The following is a 23060-nucleotide window of genomic DNA, read 5'->3' as shown; positions in this document are numbered from 1 at the left end:
GAAAATTTGGTTCACAGCTGCATGGTCATTTCCCCCACCCTCCTTCAGATATTTTAGATATTTCCTATTAAACTGGTTACCATGTGGTTTGTACATTGGCTGTTCTTGGAAATATCTGCTGCACTTAATAGCTGAGATGTCATTTCAGGTCTTCCGTGATACATGAAGGACAACTCAAACCCAAAGATAGCATCTAAATTGAAATATGCTACTATAAAAGCTAACAAGAAATATCCAAGATACCCATCCAAAAAGCTTTCCCAGGACTCAAACTAACACTGGCCCAGACAAATATTTACATAATTATTCACATGGGTTTGTTTTAAATAAAGAAGCTTTTATTATTATTATTACTTTGGCATCAACCCTCTAATTAGGGGCCAATGACAGTTCTAAAAATCAGCGAGTTCTCCCAGCAGCACTGACAGGGAGATGTGGTACTTGAGCCATGGGCAGCACCAGGAACCTCACGGCCCTCCTGGGGAAATCGGGAAAGGGGACCATCAGGAAAAGGACTGTCTCTGGGACAGAGGAGGGATGGCTCTGCCTCCGGCTGACTGCGTGCTGGGGAAATGGAAAATCGATGGGCAACGGGTAAGAAGTCTCCTGGAAAAAATGCCCGCTCGTGCCTGGTTCCTTCCCAGCTCTAACACCAGCACCACGCTGTGACACCGGACTGGGCGCTTTTCTGCATCTCTGCTTTACATATTAGCTTTCTGGGACAAGCCTTTCCCCAAATGCACACAGACAACCCAGCAAAGCTGACCTCAATTCTGAAGTCCTGCTGTAGCATACAAACATAATGAAGAAGTAACCCACTTAGCATGGAAAAGTAGAGATAAGCACATGCCAAGGTACTTGTGGTGGTCTTTAGGAACAAAAATGCGCACAACCCAGTTTTAAGGTGAGGTTTCAAATATACCGATGAAGTGGAAGATAAGAAAAACCACCCCCGGCTTGCGGTAAAAAACAACTGAGATCTGTTCCGAGTCACTTCTGTGCACGTTTCCAGCTCACGCCGCTGGAGATCCCTGGGGCTCCTTGTACACGCAGGCTTCCTATCATCAATCCCGCTATTAAAATTGCCTCTTCCCACTGCTGGAAAGGATCCAAACTGGTGACACCACCTCAGGTGCCTCCAGGGACCTTGAATCAACAGGGAGCGCGGCCCAGGCAGGAGCGCTGGGGACAGCAGGGCACAAGGGATCTGCTGCTCTGCAGCCCGGCTCCTGCCCAGGCACTCGTCCTGTTGGGCACTTTTCCAGCTGTGCTTTGTGCTAGGTCACCAAACCAGGTCCTTCAGGACTTCTACATGGCCTCTTTTCCCTAATTTTTCCTCAAATTCACTATCTGAGCAAATAGCCAAGCTCAGCACCGAAATCCTTTCAGGCTCCTGCGCCTCTGGAAAGGACCTTCCCTTACTGACGTGTTTCAACGAGTCCCTGCGAGTCCAGCCTTCAACATCCATCACTGCTTCAGCTGCTGGTTCCTAAATCCCTTCCAACTTTGCCAAATCTTCTAAGATAAGAGAGGAGAAGACACAACACCCCCAGCACGCAGGGAGGGAGCAGTGACCACACTCGCTCCTGGCCACCACCCTGGTTGTGCACACGCAGCTCAGGGCTTTGATTGTCATCTCGCCCCCCCAGGCACTGCCACATCATGCCACTAGCTGATGCCTGGCAATGGATGGCTGAAGTATATAATCACTTGCCGAATATCTTTTTCCTCCTCTTTTCTCACAGTTTTATTGGGCTCCTGAGGCCTTTTGAGCCGGGATGCAAGTTACTGAAAGCAAGACAATCCATCAGAGCATGACTGAGAAAGAATAGAAATGAAGCTATCTGGGGCTGTAAAGTTAAGCTAAAACAGTAAGAAAAATTTCTCACCCACCCCTATTTATCTTTCTACCCCCAGGGCAGCTGCAAAGAGAGGAAAAAGCTAGAAAATGGTGCCTTTGGAATCTGCTACCTTCAGAATAAGGAGGTGGCGCCAAGACCCTCATCACTGGTTATTTGGTCAAACGCGAGTCTCTGCTGGATGTTCCTGTGGAGCCCGATGGAAAGGTGACCCCTCTGTATTTGCATTCGCAGGGAGAACTCGAATCGCTGTGAACCCATTTAATTCAAGCAAGAAAGCAATTAGTGCTCCCTCCTAGTAAAAGGGTAGATAATAAATACCGGGTAACTTTCCCGTGAACCAGTCCCGAAGCACCAATAAAAAAATATGAAAATATATTTTCCTCTACTGATTCCTTTCCAGCTAATGAACGGAAGCCACTGAAGATTTCCCTATGCAATATTCAGCTAGCGTGATGACCAGCGGGCCATTTCTTTCTGTAAGCAAGAAAAGGGCTTTGTATTTCAGTAGCTCTACCTCCAGGACGTCTTTTCTCAGGCTGTAAGCAAAAATTAAAAAAAAAAAATTAAAAAAAAGAAAAAACTACGACCAAAACCAGCCTTGCTTTGCCTCAGCATCTGGGAGAGGTCAATTGCAGTCTGAAGGTTATTTTCAGTTGTCTGGAACTGGTTCACGGCATGACCTCTTAATCATACTTGGAGGTTTCAAGAGCTCAATCACAACTTTGATCAGTCAGGCCTGTAATATTTGCAGACTGCTGAAAATGATGCTTTTCCATATCCTACCCGGAGCGCTTTCAGGAAATGATACTTCTGGCTCCAAGCAACTAACTTCAGTGACAGCGAAGAAGGAGCCTGGCCGACGGCAGAGGTGCTGGCACTGCCGCGGGGCGAGCGCCGCCGTGGGAGAAGACAGCCAAGAGCCTGGCAGCCGCGGGATGCCGAGCCCATCAGACCACCATCGCCCGGCTCCTGACGGACAGCTGGGCAAATGCTCATTCCCAGGCAGGGAAAGAAGATAAATAAATAAATAAAGCCCCAAACAAACAGGGCGACATAAAGGGTGGCACGTGCAGGCTCTTGGCAAAGGCAGCCAGTGGGATTAATGGCCTCCTTTCACACTTCTGCAGGGGAACTCAGCCCACCCTTTGCACAGGCAGCGGCCGTTCCCACCACGCTTTATTTTCTCCGCCTTTTCAGTCATGGTCAGTGGGCAGGAGAGGGACGCCCGGCAAGGCATTGTCCTCCTTCAACACAGGTTTCCCCCTCATGGGTTGCCAGCGAACTTGTTCTTCAGATCGTAATTCACGTAGTGCAGAAACCCAAGAGCGTGGATTTAGGGGGAATTGGGAGAATAAACAATAAAGAAGGAAGACACATAGGGACTCCTGGTATAAAGAGTGATGATTCATCCAGATCTGAGCCGTTTCAGAGCTCCAGCAGGGGTCAGATACAACAGCAAATATGAAACAAAGTCTTGGTGCTGCTTGAGGAAAAGATCAAAGATGAAGAAAATTGAGTCTCGCTGCCAGAGATAGTGAAATGCAGTTTTAATCCCAAATACAGACTCTTCCTCACGTTTCAGGCTAAAACCGGAAAACAGATTAAAGAGATGCTGAAAGATTAATTTCACTGCAGGGCCAACTCTCCTGATGTCCCCCAACCTAAAAGGGTGCTAAATTTGAAAAGTAATTCGGAATTTTATCAAGGAACAAAATGCTTCTCAAATTGTCCTGCGTTCCCAACTACACGGGCGTACTCCATTTAAACCCAGTGAAGTGCAGAAGAATAACACCTCGACATACTGGCTACTCAAACCTGGGCTTTTTTCATTTGCTTTTTGTTTTTGCTAATACCGGAAAAACTAGTTTTCAATCAGACAACTGAATTCTCTAAAGGGAAACAACTAAACTCCAGCTTTCTAAACAAAATGGCTTTGCTGCAGAAGCCGAGCGCAGCCATATGCTCCCCACATAACTCTCCCAAGCCCTGTTCCCACTCAGGAATAGGATATTACTTTGCTTTCAAACAATCCCAACCTGTTCAGTGGCAATTTACTTGAGGCGAGGCGATAAGCTGGCGAATCCCTCCCTAAGAGATGGGTAATCAAAAAAATAAATTTGCGTAGGAGAACACGGCACAACAAGCTTTCCTTTACATGACGCTGAGCAACGCAGTCGCAGCACGCAGAGACGCCCGAGCGAGACCGAACGCAGCAGCCTCGGACACCTGCGGCAGCCCCGAGGGCGAGAGGCTCCGGCTCCTGCAGCCCCTGAAGCCCCTTTGGCTTCAAGCGACGGATCCAGCACAGCTAGAACTAACTGCAGATCGGTATTGATGCCTACTCTACCCGTGTCCCTTAACTACAGGGGGCAAGCGGAGCCCCCATCGCTCTCACCCTTCCAAAGGCTGCAAAAATGCAGCAGGTAAAAAAACCTAGGTGAGTAAAAAGCAGCAGAGAAATCAATACCCTGACATATTAACCACTTTTTAAACTGTTCTCTCTGTAGCGTGAGACATTTACCTTGACATTATCCCCTTTATTTGTTTTAAAGGCTCACAGCATTTCTTGTTAAGTTTATTTTCTTCCTTTATCACAAGCAGGATAATACCAGTGGCCTTGAGTAAGGTCACAGGAGTCTGAGAGATGAAGAGACAGTTCACCTGCAGCTCTGAACACCGAACCATGCTGGCTTGACCAACCGATAAACTTCCCCTTAATTACTTACATTACCCATTAAATGTTAATTAAGCATGTGTTTTATAAGCTTTAAACTGGATTATTTTTTTTTCTGCCACTACTCTTCAGTCCCGAATGCATCGTAACCTTCCCCCCAAGCACATGGCTGAGAACCTGCCTCAACGCCCAAGCCGTCCAGCAGCCCCTCGGTAACGGCGTGTCCATCATCCCTGGAGCGTGGCCACCAACCCGCCCTACTGCCCTGGACCAGTTTTTAACAATACCCCGGGCTGTTTCCAGCAGAGGAGCTCATGGGGCAGGACTCTGCCCACACGCACTGTCTGCAAAAAGCGGCTCTTGGCCACCTCCAACCCCAGCCGGGCAACCCCAACCGCCCGAGCCACTCGCATGCAGACCTGAGTGAGGAATTTATTTGTTTGCTTCTTTCCATTTCATAAATCAAGATTCTGCCAAGAAACACCCCTGCTTTTCAGAGCACAGCACGCTGGAAACCCCTTCTCACCATTGCAAGGCTCACTCTTCCTTCCCTACTCCATCCTCTAACCCCTGGGCGCATTCCAGCAGAGCTGCAAGTGCAACCGGCACTTCTGTTCCCAAACTACTTTTGTCTCCCTTATTCCTCTTCGTGTTTCTGCAAAGAAAGAGAATCCTTTTCAGGCCCTTGATCTGCACAGCAGAGCGCTGTCTGTGGCAAACTCTTTCTGGTTCTTTCTCCTGGGGAAAAAAAAAAAAAAAAAAAATCACGCAGCATCTCAAAGTGGCTTCTTTTTTTTTTTTTGGACTTCAGAAAGCACCACGGTTAAACAGCAGACACCGATCTCCTCCGCCAAGCGCACCTTTGCACTCAGAAACAAGTAAAAGCAGCACCCAGGCAAAGGCACCAGAATGAAAGAGCCCTTCGGAAAGCAGAGGGAGGTCCAAGGATGCTCTGCAAGCACAGCCGACTCCAAGATGCCTTCAAAATATTTCCAGTCCCCATCCCAGCCAGCAGCCATCCCGGGGACCAGCCCAGGCAGCAGCACAGCCGGCTGAGGAGCTGAAGGCAGAGGGAGGGAGAAGCAGCAACTTTGGCAGAGGATGAAGCTGGAGCTGCAGAGATGTTCCAGGCAAGCTGGCTGACAGGACAGGCCGGGCTACGGCTGGGGACAACAAAGGGGTCCCGGTGGCTGGGGGCTGCTCCTCCAGCCTGTGCTCCGGGGTAGTCACTGAAAACCGAGCTGGAACTGTTTTCCCAGGTAAGTCCGTGCCTGTGCGAAGGCCAGAGCTTTGATCAGCAGCAGAAGAGGGATTTTGATTAAGGAGATATTGATGAGGTGGGAGAACAGCTTAGCTGTCAGTAACCAGGATACCACAGAGCAGATCCTCATGTGGTGTAAAATCAGCATCACTCTGCTCAAATCCTAACAGAAGTGGGCAATTCATTGCAGGGAAAAATCCTTCTCCTACACGTAAGAAAACCACAGTCTCAGCACATGAGAGTCGGCACATAAGAACTTATCAGGTCCTTTGTTTGGACACGATCCTTGAAAAGCAGCCAGCCAGGATGAATGGAGATGCCACTGAGTAAGAATATTTCAAACTCAAGATGACAACAGTATTAAAATACCCACGGAAGCAAGTATGAAGGAGTCATGCAAAGAGCTGCCAGCTTTAGGCAAAAGCAGACGGCAGGATGATCTGACCTACAAGTGTGCGGTCCCATCCCAGGGGAGCCTTACGACACAGAAGTAGGAAATATTTGGGAAAGTTTGGAGCCTTGCAATTAAAGTTCCTTCCAACTTAATCCAAAGAGAGGAGACTTCTGTGAGCCAGCACGGCTGGGTATGCACAGGTAGAAAAGGGGCTGAAAAAACTTTTCAAAAACTTCCCGCAGTTAAAAGAAGGGTCGAGCGGGGGGAAAAAAAGAAAATACAAGCAGGATCAAGTCTAATTAAAGGAGCAAAAACATAAATGACAGCTACAAAAAGGCAGGGGCTATTTTCATACGGAGCAAAGGGTCGCTGGCATGTATTTGCAGAGCCCCGACACCCAGAAGGCAGGGAGAAAAGAGGTCCTTTGTGAGAGGGATGGGGAAGCATGGGAACGCAGGAGCCCTGGGGTAGCTCAGAGGCATTACTGTACTTAGCACAAAAGAGAGAAACAATAGAGGGCAAAAGGAGACGGGGCTGTTTATTTTTCCGGGTATGGTAGGCAAGGGAGGGCTCACAAACAGTGTTGGGAGAGACACTGGGAAAAGCGGCCACTGAGGAGGAGGGAGCCCAGATAACAGCCCGCGAGGCACAGGGACCACCAGGTTAAAAACGGGGGAGTCCCAAATGAGGCATCGTTAGAAATTCTCTGATTATCAAGCAGCTCTTTCCCTAAATTAAATGGCAAACCGGCAATCTGCTTAAGTAATTGCTACACGGTATCTTCTGAAAAGAGGAACAAGGGTGTTTGAGAAATGCCAGGGATTATTAGAAGGAATTACCTAGAAAAGCCCTTAAACGAACATGCTCTCTTTTTATGTGAGGCAAAATGCGGGATGGAAACAAACCACTTCAAAATTACATGTACAGTTATTGTTTCTAAGGCTGTGGATGAAGCCTCAGCTCCGCTCCCGAGCCGGCGCCTGCGTGAAATACCGAGAAACTCCCCAGAGCTCTGCAGTTCCCAGGGCCGGGACAACAGCAGTGACCAAGAGCTGTGTTTTCCATTACTCCTTCAATTTCAGCAGGAATGTCTCGAGACTCACCCATCCCACTTTATAGAAGTGCCAGGAGCCCAGAGCTTTCATTCAGAGAACTGTTAAGCTGAAATTCATTCCTCCGTTGCTCTAACTTGGGCACCCAAATCCAACACCCACCCCCTGGAGCTTTGCCACCATCTGATGAGAGCGACTTCTCTACAACCCTGCCCAACTCCGGTGTTTCTACGATTCCTGTCCCCAAAGAGCCTGAGAACTTACCAGTCATTGTGCGAATAATAAAATAAAAAAAAAACAAACCCAAAACAACAAAACCCAGCATCCTCTTGCAGATAAAGTAGAAGGACAAAAGATTAAGGGTAGACCTAGAGCTCACTGGAGCGCAAGGAGAGATGCTGGGGAGCACCAGGACACCGGCACTGCAATCACAAGCAGGGCAACAGCAAGGCCCTTCCCAGGCAAGCTGCTGCCTTCCTGCCATGCAGAGCAGAGAAATCCAAGACAAAGTTAGTCTTTCTCTCACCAAGCTATTCTTTCCCCAGGAGACATCCCTCCCTACCATGACCAAACCCAGCTTCCCCCATGAAACCAAGTAAAGACCGGCCATCCTGCTGCAAATCCAGATTTGAACACTGCCCCGGAGTCGCAGCTTCATAATTGCATTTCAAGTCCCGTTGGCTTGTTCCCGCGATGGAGCGTGCGGCTTCACCTCACCCTGGTGAAACCGAGACAAGAAGCGCCCCGTCACTTCAGTTCAAGTCTGGTAGTAATTAATTTCATTGAGTTTGACATTTGAAATAAATGAAGTAAGGAACACGCTTCCACCATCTGGAAAAGTGCACGCTGACACTTCCAATCATTTGTGCATCCACTCGTAAACGTGTGTAAGTAATGTTTGGTATTTTTACATACAGAGAGAGAAGGTAAATGACACATCAAGGCATCAACCCATGCAGACAAGTACAGCAGCCCAGCGCCACTCATCATACGGATGAGCAAGAGGCATGTTAAGTAGTGGAAGGAGCCAAATGAGGTAAGGAAATGCTTGGGAAACTGGGACAAGGCAAATGCCAAGAGCTATCAGTATATTTTGAGAAGACTGATTTACACATGGAGCGTGCTTGATATTCTCTCCATCGCTAAAATAAGCAATATACGAAGTACTTTGTACTACGGTATACGCGATAGCTTAAAAGTAATCTGTGTACATTTTATATGCCCTCACTTATTACTCAAAGGGAAGACAGACTTTCCGTAGCTACAGGAAAACAAATTTTGTCCTTACAAAAGTGCAAAGAGGTCACTCACAACATGTTCCCCTTCCCTTCATTAGCATGCCGAGATATCTTTTTCAGGGCAAGGAGAAGGGAGGAGACATTCACTTTGCCATTAAGACAGACATCCTAGAAAATACGTCAGCAGCTACAAACGTGACTCAAAGTCCCGACAGTCTGGAAAGGACCCAGTGCCATCCTGGCTCCTCCTGCCCTTCTGCCCATTCCAAGTGCATGCAGAGAAGTCCGTAGCTACATGCGTAATAGACTGAAATAATTTAATATTAAAAACAAGATATTACAGGTCAAATTCACCACTGTGTCAATTCAAAGCAGCCATAAACCTAGATGAAGAGTTGCTGAGGTTGGTGGCGTGAAACAGGAGTGGGACGCTAACCAGGACCAACCAGCCTATACGAAAAGCTCCACCAACGCCGGAGCCGCCGTGCACACGTGGACTATTCCATTCCCCAGCCCTGCACTCTTGCCATTGGGCTCAGCTCTGTTGTTTCTGCAAACATCTAAAATAACCCTACTGCAGCCCTCCGTACAAAGGAAAAGGGTTTCTGCTTCTCACACCCAAACTTTGGGGGAGCATTAGTTCCTCCAGGAGGGACTGACGTCTTGCCTTCCAGAGCAGCTCCTGCCCCACATCCATCCTTTCCTCTGCTCCCTCTGGGAAGCTTTATACACGATGGTTTGGGGTGCAGAGCCGCTCTCTCCACGCTGCGGGATGCTCTCGCACCGGTGTCGGCCTCACCCGTGCCAAGTACGCCACCTCCCTCCCAAGCGCTGATCCATCGCTCGGCTCCTTTCCAGGGGCACAGATGAGGACTGGGGCTCCTCTAGAGCAGGTTATTTCACCTCCCAAGCCCTCCGATGATTACTTCTCACTAGACTTTACTTCCTAGAAGAATTTTCCACATGCCTTATTTAATCCTGTGTCGACTGACATTGCACAGGCACGACACACCTGCCTGCATTAACACCCCCTCCGCTATCATTCGTCGCTCGCTAAAATGGAAAGAAGAGTGTGGAAACAGAGCTGTTCCCCCAAATACATTTCTTGGGGCACATCTGCAGCTTTCAGTCCTCATCGTAAGAGAGCCCATTTCGGTTTCAGAGAAGCTCCCCCGCATCTCCCACATCCATTTTCAGCCTTTCCATTGACTAACATTTCCTATAAGATACTCTGGGGCTGGGCTTTTGCCACCATCAGAAAAATAATCAACTCGACCCAACAAGCCACAGCAGGGACAGGTATATCAGGACCCAAATCCCACCCGGATTCCTTAGAGGCCACATGAGCTAAAGCAAAGATGCGGCGGATTTCACTCCCCCAGAAGCAGATGTTTCAGCTTCATCCATAAAAAGCTTAGTCTCAGGCCACAAATTGGCCAGCTCTGCTCAGGCAGCAGAGGCTCAGCTATTTCCAGGCTTGCAGAAATCGTGCTCATTTTAGCAGCGCGGCTGTTCGTTATTTGGGATGAGTGTCCCCAGGGCAAGGAGGGCCCCGGCTTGTCTGGCCAAGGCTTTGGAGAAGGGAGCTGCAGGGAGCGGAGCGTGCTGGGTTACTCAGTTACTCTAAATGTGCAGAACATCTTTAACTGATGTTCTGACTCCGAACGTTTCAGAGCATCTCTAAGTTGATTAGTGTGAATTTTTAAGTACCTTCAAATGAGGAACCCAAAAGTCTTTACAGACACTCCCACACCCAAAACAAGCTCCAGTTTTCGTTCTGGTTCATATTTCATAGGAAAAAATCGTAGTCAGCTTGCAGTTATCCAAGCCTATTCCCTATTGCCACAAGAAATCACATTGCATTTTCCTAGGCTGCATCCCAACCAGTATTGTAAACGCTCCATAAACTGCCAAAAAAATGCAGGCCTGTGGGCAGTGAAGGCAGCAAGTGAAGAGCAGCGGTGGAGAAGGGATCAAGGGTGGTTTTGTGATTTAGGCCTGATGACGCTATCCTACTTCACTGCCTGAATTCCCGAGATCAGCAGGAGCTGTGTCCCAGCCCCGCGTCCACCTGTAGCTCCACGTGGACGGACTCCTGACACAGTGCAGCGCGGCGAGAGCCGGACTCCCAGCCAAGCAGCCAAAAAAATCCTGTCTCTGCCCAGCCACGGGGCCCTGGGCCAAGACAAAACTCAGCGTGTAAGCGCCGAAGGGTCGGACCGAGAACCCTGGCCCCTGCCCAGGGCTGACTTTCCCCTTGGTGCCCAGGAATCCCCTCAGCAGGGACCCGGGCTGCGTGCGGAGGCTGGGTACAACGCGCCGCATCCAGCATCCTTGGGCATCGCTGGCTCCCGAGGGCTGCGCGGCTTCTCGCCTTCCCCTTGGATGGAGCAAAGGGCCCAGCGCTGCTCCCAGGGAACATCTCACAGTCGGACCCTGCTGTGGGAATGTGGAAATGTCGAGGGGGGAGGAAAAAAAAAAAAAAAGATGGTGCGACACTGCAGAGGACTTAACCCTCCGAGCCGGCTCTGGCAGCGGGGTTAATCGCGCCTGCTGCCTTTTCTGTGCATAGTCCTATAGGACAATAGCCCCCAGTGCATAAAGGCTTCGCTGCTTCCTGATATAGCTCTTTAATTACAGAGCACTGGGAAAACTGATGTTTCCCCGAACAGATATGGCCCTTATTGTTTTTCTGGTTTGCATCCTGCAGGGAATCAGGACTGAAGCTTAAAAAAAAAAAAAAAAAAAAAAAAAGCCAGAGCCAGTTATAAACTCTGGGCTCCTTTTGCTCCTCCTCCCGGTCCCAGCTCCTGAGGTCAGCAGGGAAAGCATCCAACAGTTGCAGAAAGACAGACTGTTTTAATTTGAACATTTGAGAGAGGCAGAGTGAGGGACTTTCTCCCAAAGTGTACAAGACGTGATAATATGCCTCTCCCCGATCCCTGCAAACCCTTGCGAGAGAACATTCCTAGCAGTTTTCCTATATGAGCACTCGCCAGCATGTGCCAAAGGCAGTGACCAGGATGAAAGCCGCTTCCTCCTCCCGCCCTCACGTCGCTTTTGCAGCACAGAAACGATGAGGGGATTCTGAGTGATCTGCCCTCCCCGTTACAAAAAGCAGAATACCCAACAGGATCAAGAGAAAAACAACAAAGAAAACATCAAGAAAACATCATCTTCATCAAGAAAAGCATCTGCGGCCGCAGGGCTCCAGGCGAGCAGTCCTTATCCTTCAAGGAATCGACAGCTTTCCAAGATGAGACGCTGAGCAGCCCGCGGTCAGGGAACAGATGCAGTACCCGGGGGATGGACAGACTCGTATCTTCTAGGGGAATCCTCCCCAAGGGGCATGTCCAGCCGTGGAGTCACACGCATCTCGTGTGGCCAGCAGCCATGTCCTACCTACAGCAGCCAAACCCACCGACCCATCATTCTGTCTGCAGAAGTCTTCAACTCCCACGCAATACCAACACAAGGGTTCTAGACCCAACGCTTCACTGCGCAAACCAGGCACAGTCCTTCCATGCACGTGAGCTACAAGCCACCAACTCCTGCCTCGCGACACCCCTGGGTCAGCATCACGCTACTGCATCTCCAGCAAAACGGTCCAGGTTCCCAGCCATTTGATACCAAACGGAACGTGTGATTTCTTTTTGGCCACCTTGCATCACAACTACACTGGTAAATTCATTTCAAAGTTGTTTATGGAAATAATCTTACATTAGATGGGCAAGAAAAATGGTTGGCTTGATTTTTCTACTGAAGGTGTATTTTGATGGGGAGGTTAAATCACGACTTTGAAGCTTGGAGTTCTTTTTTGCACCAGAGGAATGATTTCAGAACAGAAAAATCCAATGACTAGAAATCAAAAATGTAAATATTTCTATGTACTGTCTCTCAGGATTTGTATTCTGCCAAAATACCAAAGCAGCACTAGACAATCCGCAGGGGTGTCTGCCACAGCACAGCCTCTCAAACGCACTGGGGGGGTTTCCTTTCCAGGACGGGGACGAGCAATTAGCCAAAATGCTGATAACCCCCAGGGAGGGTGTTTCAGCCACGTGAAAAAGGAAACCCATAGGTACAGGAGCCCATGACTTACAGAAGCTCTACCCTATTAAAAAAAAAAAAAAAAGCATTAACAACTTCTGAACTGGCTTCTGTTTTCTGGCCTCCTGGCCACCACTGCTGCTTTTATGGAAATTGCCCCAGCAGTACCAATTAAAGGAAAATCCTGGCCAACTCCCCATCCTATCCCACCCACTTGGCATTAGCCCATCCGGAGCTCGCCGCTCCCCTGCCACACGTGCAACCCACCAGCCACATCTCTGTTTCCAGCCCTTTGCCAGTGTGGTTAACCAGCTGCCTGGGGCTCGTCGAATGGAGCTTTGGGGCAGGAAATTAAAGAAAGCTTCATGTGCAACTGGGCATTTACTAGGGCCAGGGCAGGGGATGGGTCCATGCTCCCCCTCCAGGCACCCTGGGGACTCTCACATCCCATCACCCTGCTCCAGCGCTGCAGCTCCATGCCCCAGGATGGTGTGGGAATGAGACGGGACCCCGGCGGCACCCGTGGCTCAAGGTCAACACATTTTTCAGCACTAGCATTTCAAGGGGTGGTACTGTCCCGTGACAGCACCTTCACAACATTACTAACCCTTACTCTAAGTGCTGGAGGAAAGAAGCCTGCCTGAGCATTAGCATCTCCACGTCGATGTGGGGACAAGCCTTTTCTGGGTACCACTGGGTGTATAAAGCAGCTGAGAACAAGAGCTCACTAACCCTACAGGCTCCGGCTGTTTGTTTTGCAAAACAGCAGCAGCAACAAGCCCAACGCTTCCAGAATATTACCCTGATTTTCTGCACACAGCCAGCAGCAGCAGCTGCCTTCGGAGCCCCTGGCAACTACAATTGCCAAATCCCAGCTCCAGCCCCTCTCTAACTTTTAGGTGCTTGAACATTTCAGCAGATCTCAGCTGAGATTTACTCTTGTAACTCCCTGAAAGTACAGCGAAACAGAGCTCTTTGGCACCAGCTGAAACACCTGGCTTGGAAGCTCCTTTTTTTCCATTTCTTCTGAGCAGAATGACACTTGTATTCACAGTGACTCATCTCCTTGACCTTTCTATTCACTTTTAATGGTGCAAGCTGGAAATAAGGGCATACAAACAATGCATCCATTATTCAGCTGGTGAACTGCGGCCCTCGGACCAGATCTCTGCCCTGCCGCAGACAAGAGCGCACAGAGCAGATATCTCATTCCAGCACATCGAGGATGAGCCCCCTCAAAGACCACACAAACCCACCGCTTAATTCACATTTGAGGGCTGCAGCTGAATGAGCTTGTACCCTACCATTATTAAAAAAAAAAATAATAAAAATCACTGTGTAAAATGCTGCAGGAGCACAAGAGATCCTGGGAAACTGGCAGTGTCATCTCCAGGAATTCAGCTGCAATGAATTCTTACTTAAGTATTGTCTTGGAAACAAAAAAAAAAAAGGGGGGGTGGAGGGAGGAACAGCGGAGGAAAGGAGGCCAGCGAGGCTCCCCGTGAGGATACGCGAGCTCAGCCAAAGCACGGCTCTTTCCTGTGTACCCACACTCAAAAAATAGAAACTCCAGCTGACACGCAAATGAAATTCTAAATCTGGCCACTAAAACTGCCTGACAGTCCCTTCGAGCAGGGGCTCCAGCAGACCCCTTGGTGACCTCCCTTCTCTAGGAGTTTCCCCCCATCAACCTCTTACGGCATTTCCAGCAGAGCCGCAAACTCCCCGTGTTCCCTTCGCAAGTTATAGCAGGGAAGTGCAGAAAGGCGAGGAAAGAAAAGGACTTTAAACAGTTTGTTTAAAACCCCAGCCAGGGAAAAAAGACGTATTACTTTATTTACTCTGAAAGAATTAGCATCTCCCTGGCTGCAGATGCACAGTTTGATCCCGGCAGGGATGGCACGCAGGGTCATCCCAGCTAACAGTAGGATTTAGCTGTATTTAAGCCAGGCAGGTCATTTGGATCTTCAGCAAGCTGCGGCCTCCTAAGGAGAGCAAGAGGTGCCCCAAGCACACCCCCCCACCCCTCATCAGGAAAACAGGGCGCCAAGCTCCTTCGGGTGACATCCAGGCACTGCTCAGATCGATGGAAAAGCTGTCCCTGGGCACAGCAAGGCTAAGACCAACTTCACGTCTTTCTCCGGTGAACCCAGAGCAGCAGGGCAGGAGGAACAGGGTGTCAGGCGTGGGAGACGCCTCAAGAAATCGAACCAAACCCATCAGGATGAACGCACTTAGGCTACAGCCTGTATAAGGGCAGAGCACTCGGCAACGAAATACACCGGAATTACTGTCTTGCATCGGCAGAACAGCTGAATGTCATCACCCCAGTGCCCCCTGCTCCTGCCCACGGCAAAGCCCCGCAGCGATACCCAGCCTCAGGATCCACCACTTCCATCTCCATCCCTCCCCCTTCCAAAGGGATTTCTTCCAAGTAAACTGAAGCACGCGTGTGGCTGCCCCAAGACATCCTCAACCGGCTTTGGATTTCAGTTATACATCTAATGCTTCAAAGTCCTGAGAGTAGTCAATTTAACAGCGTGGGGGTCTGTATTGTACCCCCTCATACAATCTGCAAGCAATCTGTCCAAATCTAAAGACAAAATCCAAATAACCTTCTGGATTTGCAACGTGAGGCACTAGCGTTGCCAGACAGGGAATTGCCATCCCAGAGAGCAAAAGCAGTTTTAAAGTAGAAAACTTTTAGACCGCAACCACTAACATAACCTGAGGCACAGGGATGAAGAGAGACTCTTGAAAACACACATCTCGTTGCTAAATCAGCATTACATTTGTGTTAAAGCAACACCTCGATGCCAGGCTCCATGCAGGGAGACAGGATCCGGCCCCAGGGCACGGGAAACACAGAGACTCGCCCGAGGGCTGCGAGAAAGTCTGCAGCAGAGGTCAGGGACAAGCACTGATGGAGCTCACCCCGCTCATTCAGTCCCAAAACGATCTTATTTTCCTCTCCAGTTTATTACACAGCCTTGAAGAAAAACTCCAGCATCGTAAATACATTAACACCATTTTCCCAGCTTCAAAAAAAACGACATCTCTCAACATTGTGAAAGCTTCCAGATGATGCTAAGAATCCTGCTGGATTCTGGAGAGAGAGAGAGCCCAGACTCAGAGCAACCAACCTCAAAAACGCCTTTTGTGCAGCTCCTTCATTTATTTATTTTAGAACTAAAGATTTTCCAGACACATCCACAGAGAAACCACGGCATCATCTGGACGGTTCACTCAGTGCTAAGCTTCATTTCAAGAGCCTTGAAACTTGCCAATGGTAACCCAGTGGCTAATTATACCATGTTGCCAACCTAAGTTTTTTCCATATAACATTAGAATTTAACAAAGTTTTTCCATTCTTTCATGTCCCAACTTCCCTTCCCCCCGCCCTGGTTTTGGTCATTCTTCCCATACTGGGGTTTTCTTTATTTGTTTCACACAAAGGTTTAGTTGATTTTATTTTTAAGAAAAACTGCCAGCTTGCAAACCTGTCACATGAGCTCTGATTTAACTAGTACAAATAAAAGCTACGACATGCAGCAAGGCCAGGCTGCAACGGGAGAAGATGGAACTTCTCTCAAGCCATCCAGGAGGGCAGCAGAGAGGGAACACACTGCCTACATCAACACCAGCTGAAGGGGTAAGCAGGCGACAGGCAACACCAGGAGGCTGGGGAAAAAAAAATAATCTTAAGGGTCTGAAAATTCAATTCTGCTTGCTTTGGTCAAAGATTTGCACCCACAGCCACACAACAAAGCTGCTAGCTCAGGACACCGCTACGTCTTGCTGATGCTCAGCTAACGGGGAGCAGCCAAACTCCAGCAACAAAACCGTTTCCTGCTACAGATGTGAAAGCTCTGCCTTCTCCAGAAAGCAGAAGACAGTGTCCACCTGGAGGGGTTTCCCTTCAAAAAAAAAAAAAAAAAAAAAAATTCTCCTAAGGCCTTCCCCAGAAAGCCACCACCCCATTAGCAGGGAACAAAGACCTACCAGCATCTTCAGACTGCTATTCCCCGTAGCTCTGTGCCCCATAGCTCAGCCCCAAGGCTGTACTCCAAAAGGGTCATAACCAGAGAGAAATCCAAATAAAAATAACAAGAGCCAAAAAAAGGCACCGAGCAGTCCAGAGGAACATAACCAAGCACAGAGAAGCCTCCACATCTCATCAGAACAGGGAAGGAGGCGGAGGAGGAACGGTGCCTTCGGTTGCGTCAGCCCTCCCTTGGGGCTCCCCACCACGCCAGCCCATCCAAGGGGAACCCCCTTTGTGGGGACAGTGTCTCCCAGTGCCATGCCAGTACCAGGTCCTACTGCTCATACAAGACTTGCCGTATATCCAAGATAGGTGGTTGCGCTCCATACTAAAAAGAAGCTAAAAGTTAAGGACCTATGGCGATAGCACAGGGAAACCAGCGGAGAGCATCAAACTGAACTGCAGAAGCAGCACAACTCGTGTGCGCACATGCCTTTGTGGTGACACTGACTTCTACTGTGGGACAAATCCTGCCGATCTCGAATTTGACCCAATTCCAGCAGATGACTGTTTCAGGCCTCAGCATTCCCAGAACATCCCCAACAGTAGCAGGATCAGAGACCTGAAGCAGAGTCGGGGCTTTCCGAGGCAGACGATGAGTAGAAGCCTACACTGGATAAAAAGCACAGAACGGAGAGTGGAAGAAGTCTTCCTCCACGTCAATAAAGTCTGAGGTGTGTTTTCTGGTCCATTCCTGGTTTATTTCCCAGACAAAATTCTTCTCTCATTTTAAACAGCAGTTTCCATTTACCAAAATCTAGGCAATGAAAAGTTATAATTGTGTTTTCAGCAGAACCCAAATAATGTTTTAAACCTTTCTCTGCAAAATAATTAGTTTTATAGAATGATAGCAGCTTCCTGAGGGTGAGACTCCTGCTAAACACACCAGGCGAGAGCATACGTGGGTGAGTGTGTACGTTCATGACGAAGTGCCAAATTTAGCCTCGTAACGCAGCAGGGATTTCCCCCATCTTAGGGGCCGCTGCACTCCAAAGTCAATTCACACGACAGCAGAGCACGAGCTCCAAATGCGACTGCCCTTCCCAAATCACTCCGGACCTGGGCACCTCCACCCCAAACCACGGCGTACGCAGACCGGTCCTTACTGTCTAACGCCACCAGTGCCAACCAGCAGCCCAACAGAGACGGCCTTAATTAGACCCTTTGGAAGTCCTTTAAGGCCAAACAGTCCCACCCGTGACATGGCCACCATTTGTCTGAGCAAGGTCCAAGACCCATCTCTGCACCTGCAGCGTTCGCTGCCGTCCAGCAACCCCAGGGGTTCTCAGCTCCCCGCTCCTCTCAGCTCCCACCATTCTCCAGACGTATCCACAGGCAACCACGCAAATGCACATAAACAGCAAACCTATGAAACACCACGGCGATACCTCATTTGAGCACTTTTCTACCCTAGATACACCATCTGACCTTCCCCTCATTGCCCCTTGTAGGTTTGCTGGGCCACAAAGCCCCGAATCCTCAGTCTGCTGGTGCGGAACCATCCACCGCAGCGTCGCTCCGTGCGGTTCTTCCAAGTGTGAGGTTTTCCATGTCAACACAGAGCGCCTGGCCATCCATCCTCCGCCCGCTCCGGGAAGGGTGGCACCCCAGCGCCCAGATAGTGGGAGAACACTGGGAGCGTGTCAAAGCGCCAGGGCATGAGACAAAAATTAACCGTTAAAAAAATTGCCAATTTATCTCTACAGAAGAGGGGAAAAAAAAAACCAAACCACAAAAACTCAGACCGAAGAAGAATTTCCTGGAAAGTACTCCCACAGATTTATTTCTGACGTCCAGACAAAACTCAGATTTATCTAACATGCATCTAACGAATGGTACTTCACACAAACACCTCTGCGTTAGTGGCACGTGTCACAGCAGCACCTTCTGCTTCTCGGCACCAGTTGCCAGACTTTGGCTCACCTGAAGAAGTATATACATATATACAGTATATGAGCACATACTCAAAGCCTACACCCTGAGACCAGGCTGCAGGACGGACAGGGGAACTTGGAGTCACCAAATGAGGGATGGACAGACAGCATCAGACCAGACCTCATCTTTGGCGTTAGAAGAAAAGCGACTGGGCACATGCTACTGATTGATGACAGGACATTTATGTGCCATTAAGAGTTTGGCCCTGTGGAACAGAGGCAAAGATTTTCACGTTGGAGCTCTGAGAAAAAGAAAAGCTACGTCAAGAATTAAAACTGTTACGCTGCACATCGCACGGAGCGCAGCTGCTGGTACCGTACATACGGAGAAACGCACTCAAATTAACTTCTCTTGGGAACCACCAGTAGGGTATTCCCAGTTCAACAAGGCTCGCGCCTCCTCACCCGCATCACCCTCCCGCAGCAGAGGTGGGAGATCGGGGCAGGAGCCACGCTACCGAGCCAGACCCCAAAGGATTGCGATAAGTATTAGCACATTCCCTACGACGCTATGATCCGACTGCAAGTTATCACGAGACAGAAACCTACAGTTAGATTTCCTCTACGTTTCAAGAGGAATGAACCTGGAAAGTCCACCTCCAACAAAACACAAGGGGCAGGGACTGCACCCATCTAGAATAAAGATGCTCATCCCCTTTACAGTCCCTCCCTGTTTGTCCTAGGACACACTTTACGTCTGCACGCAGAGTAACACCAAGCCGGTTTTGTTTATTGGATTACCCTTGCACTTAAAAAGAGGTTTTACACGTGAAGATCCAGTATTAGAGATCCAGCGGGCAAGTCCACACTCCTGTCCCTTTTTGTACGCCAAAAAATCAGCAACTCTCCAGCAGCTTTTGCCTTAGAGCTACCCCTAAAGACCAGAGATGAAAAAGGATTTCTCCAGTCCCCAACAAACGATTGCCCAGACAACACCGCGAGGCTTCGGACCGGAGGACCAGAGTTCCCGTTAGCTTTGGGGTCCAGACTCAACTGAGAGTCGGAAACCAGCTCCCGCATCCAGCACGGCTACGGGGAGCCTTCAAAAACCACCTCGAAGGGAACGGTCTGCAGAGAGTTTTCATCTTGACCCCAGCTTACATGGAAGGAATAATGCATTACCTCAGCTGAGCGCCTCTTACTGCATCCCCTGGACGGGGCACGTCCGACAGCTGGGTGCTTTTAAATCCTGTTCCAATCTGGCAACGCATTGACAGCATAATCCAGATTTTACACTGGAAATCAGATCTGCCATCAATTCCAGACTTATAAAGTCATATTTCTTCTTGTAAAACAATATCAACACTTTTGATTGGCAAAATATTAAACAAAACACTTCTAACTGGCTGGATAAAGATTTTATTTTTTTTTTTTTAGCTCGTTCTAGATGACTGGGGAAGAGCCAAGAAGAGAAGCAACAGATGGTAACAGGATACTTCATAATTTCCAGCATTTTTATTTCTTTCAAAGGGCATGCCATATATTCTTATTACACTTCTCTTTGCCACTAAAGGAAACGGCTGCTTCCAAAAATTTTCACCCAGAAACCTGATTCAATTTTATAGGGATTTGTAAAAGCAGAAGCAGATTCCAACTTTGTCTGTGGGTTAGATTTTTGTGTGACATCATCTGTTAAAATATGGGAAAATGTGAGCTGGAAGGGCAGTGTTCAGAGGCAGTTCAGTTCGTGTCGCCTTTGACACTGCGGTTTCTCTATTTTTCTGGAAACCCTCCCTGCTCGCTTTCTTCCCCCTTTCTTTGGGGCCACCTGATGGATCCGCTCGTGGAGAAGATGACAGAGAAGATTCACCTCTCCCCATCCAGAGAAACCAATTAAAATGAAACTGAAACAGAAACAATCTGCGCTGAAATAAAACCAAAGAAAACTTGGAAAGATTAAAAAAAAAAAAAAAAAAAGAGCTATAAAGAGCATTAGTCAATGCCATCAGCAGTCCCAATCCGACTCCTCCCTCATTCAAATTATTTGATGTCCTATTAGGAGGCTCATTAGGAAAACTCAAAGCCTTTCGCTTCAAGAGACATTACTTGGAGCTGCACATCGGCCCTGCAGAAGCTCTCCAGGCAGCCAGCGCAGCGTCGGCTCCGGCCAGCCCTCCGCTCCCTCCAGCTGCAGCCCACAGCTGGACCCAGAACTTCCAGAAAAGTTACCAAGTAACTCCAAGAGGAGCTAGGTCTTAGGTCCAAGCTGTCTGAAGGATGTACGACCGACAAGTAAAAAGCCCAAGCATGCTCCGAAACCATTAAAACATTCGGACAGACTGGTAATAATTCCGTTTTCAACTAACACAAAGTAACAGAGCGGCTGACGAGCTGCCTGCGCAAAGAGGGAGCTCAAGATGAGCCAGAATCACCCCAGCAGCCAGAGAACTGCTCTAACAGCCTGGGATTTTTGCAGTACAACGCACACTCCCGTGGCAGGTCCAACCGCCGTTAACTTCTCCCACAGTGATGTTCTAGAGGTGTTTTATTCATCGGCTAGCAACTTATTTTCCATCCTGCTCAGGCTTTGCAAGCAAACCATTAATGAAAGCATTCCTCGTACGCCCACCTTTTTTTTTCCCCCCCTTAAGGTCATTTTAAGAACGTAGAAACTACAATAAGTCACAATCGTGCTGCTATAGACAGAATCCCACGTGCATTTGTCCCGGTAACATACAAACAACCGCGCAAACACCGCTGCCTGGGCTTCCCAGGGAAAAATACCCAGAGCCCCCAGAAATCAGGCATGAAAGCCGAATCCCAGACAGCTCAGCTCTTCGGGGCGCTCCTCGGTTTCTCAAGTTACACTGCAGAACTCCATCTACTTTTAACTTTTCAGATTGCAAAAAAAACCAGCTTTGCCAACAAACCGCTTCTTAGTCTTTCCCTTGAAACACAATATGAAAAGACCTCAGGGCACCCGTGCCTTTAAGTGTCCGCTACAAACTCAGAAAACACCCTGAAAACACAGCGAGAACTTTTCCAGCAGACCCCCACGGCTCCATCTGCCCTGCTCGGGCATTTCGGAGCCCACCCAGGGAAGACAGACATTCGGAAAGCAGAGCTCTGGGAACAGACTCAAACCCAAAGCATCCACTTAGTGAAATGAAGTGCTTAGTCTCCCTCTTGCATGATTGTAAAAATGACATTCCAGGGTGGTTTTTTGTTGTTGGTTTTTTCCTGGCTGCATGTCTAGTGCTGTTGCACATCTGGTTGCTTCACAGAGCTTCCTCTTGCCACGCTCACCAGCCACAATTTTGGGGAGAAACCCAACAAACCGGGGCTGGCAAGGCAGAGGGGGCAGAGATCGCCTTGGGGTCGCGAGCAGAAGCGGCTGCAAAGCTTTTGTGTACCGAAATCTGCCGCTTTGATGCACAGAGGGGAGAGCACATTAATTACTTCTGGACAAAAAGTTTCTTCTCCTCAAGGAGGAGGAACTACGCGAGACAAGAGGTTTCCAGTCGACTAAATATATATTCACGTATATATACCCGCAGATCTATAAAGAACTACAGCCTCCAGAAACACATCCTGACTTTTGCTCCAGAAAAACGAGCTCAGCAACAGGCAGCTCTGCTCAAAGCAAGGCGAATAAAGTATTGTTTTAAGTTTTTTCCCCTTTTACGGGCCCCCTGACAAATGGCATTCAGACTCGGGCAGCTAAAGGAGGTTGGGTTTTGGGTGGTGATTTTTTTTTTTTCCGCCGGAATGCATTGAATAAAGCAAAAAACAAACGTTTTGCCCCCCACAAAAAGCCCCTCGCCCTCCCCACCCGCAGGGTTCCCCCCCCCCCCGGCCCCGCTGACACCCGCTTCCCTCCCGCGGCAACCGGGGCTCGGCGCCCCGGGGATGGGCGGGGGGTGCTCGGGGGTCGCTTACCTGCCCGGCCGAGGGACAGGGCACCCAGCAGCACCAGGGCAGCGGGTACCGACCGGCTCCGTATCCAACTGCGCCTTTTCCACCGCGTGTGCGTATCCATGGTCCACAAAAAACGGGGCACCAGTTCGGGACAATTCGGGGGGGGAAAGAGTGGGAGGAAAAAAAAATATAAAATATATATATATATACACACACAAGCGAAGAAAAGGAGCTCAGACCCCCCCGCCAGCCCCCCCCGGAGAGCAGCCGCTTTATAAAGCCATGGGGCGGGCGGAGGGCTGTCGGGGGCTCCGCCGCGCTCACTCCCGGCCCCTGCCTGCTCCTGCAGCGAAAAACTTTTCTTTCTCTCTCTCTCCCCCCACCCCCCGTTTTTTTTTTTCTTTGCCTTTTTTTTTTTTTTTTTTCTTTTCCCTTCCCCTTCTTTTAAACCCAAGGCAAGAGTTTGTCAATCTCGGAGCCGAGCAGCAAATCAGGGCCGGGCGGTGCAGCCCCCAGCCCGGCCCCCGGCCCGCCCCGGCCCCGCGGCAAGTTTGAACGCTGCGGGGCTGCCCCGGCCCCGGCCCCCAGCCGGGGTTATCCTCCCCTTGGCCCCCCCCCGGGAATTACCCCCAGCCGGAGTTGTCTCCCCATTCCCACCTCCCAGTTCTTTCCCACTCCCGAGGGAGACAGGG

The 23060-nt window shown here is 49.3% G+C and overlaps 1 protein-coding gene across 2 annotated transcripts in view; it reads right to left on the bottom strand.

The window, feature by feature from the left end:
* Positions 1-22744, bottom strand: part of COL5A1 (collagen type V alpha 1 chain) — a 160318-nt gene extending 137574 nt beyond the window's left edge. For both annotated transcript variants that reach the window (XM_054220676.1, XM_054220677.1), the window contains exon 1: positions 22390-22744. In XM_054220676.1, coding sequence (XP_054076651.1) covers positions 22390-22489 — 100 coding nt within the window. In that variant the 5' untranslated portion in view covers positions 22490-22744. The remainder of the gene's footprint in view (positions 1-22389) is intronic.
* Positions 22745-23060: the final 316 nt, after the last annotated feature.

This window comes from Rissa tridactyla, chromosome 14 (genome assembly GCF_028500815.1).
Source record: "Rissa tridactyla isolate bRisTri1 chromosome 14, bRisTri1.patW.cur.20221130, whole genome shotgun sequence".
In the NCBI taxonomy this organism is placed as follows: Eukaryota; Metazoa; Chordata; class Aves; order Charadriiformes; family Laridae; genus Rissa; species Rissa tridactyla.
This window is presented reverse-complemented; position numbering and strand designations above follow the sequence as displayed.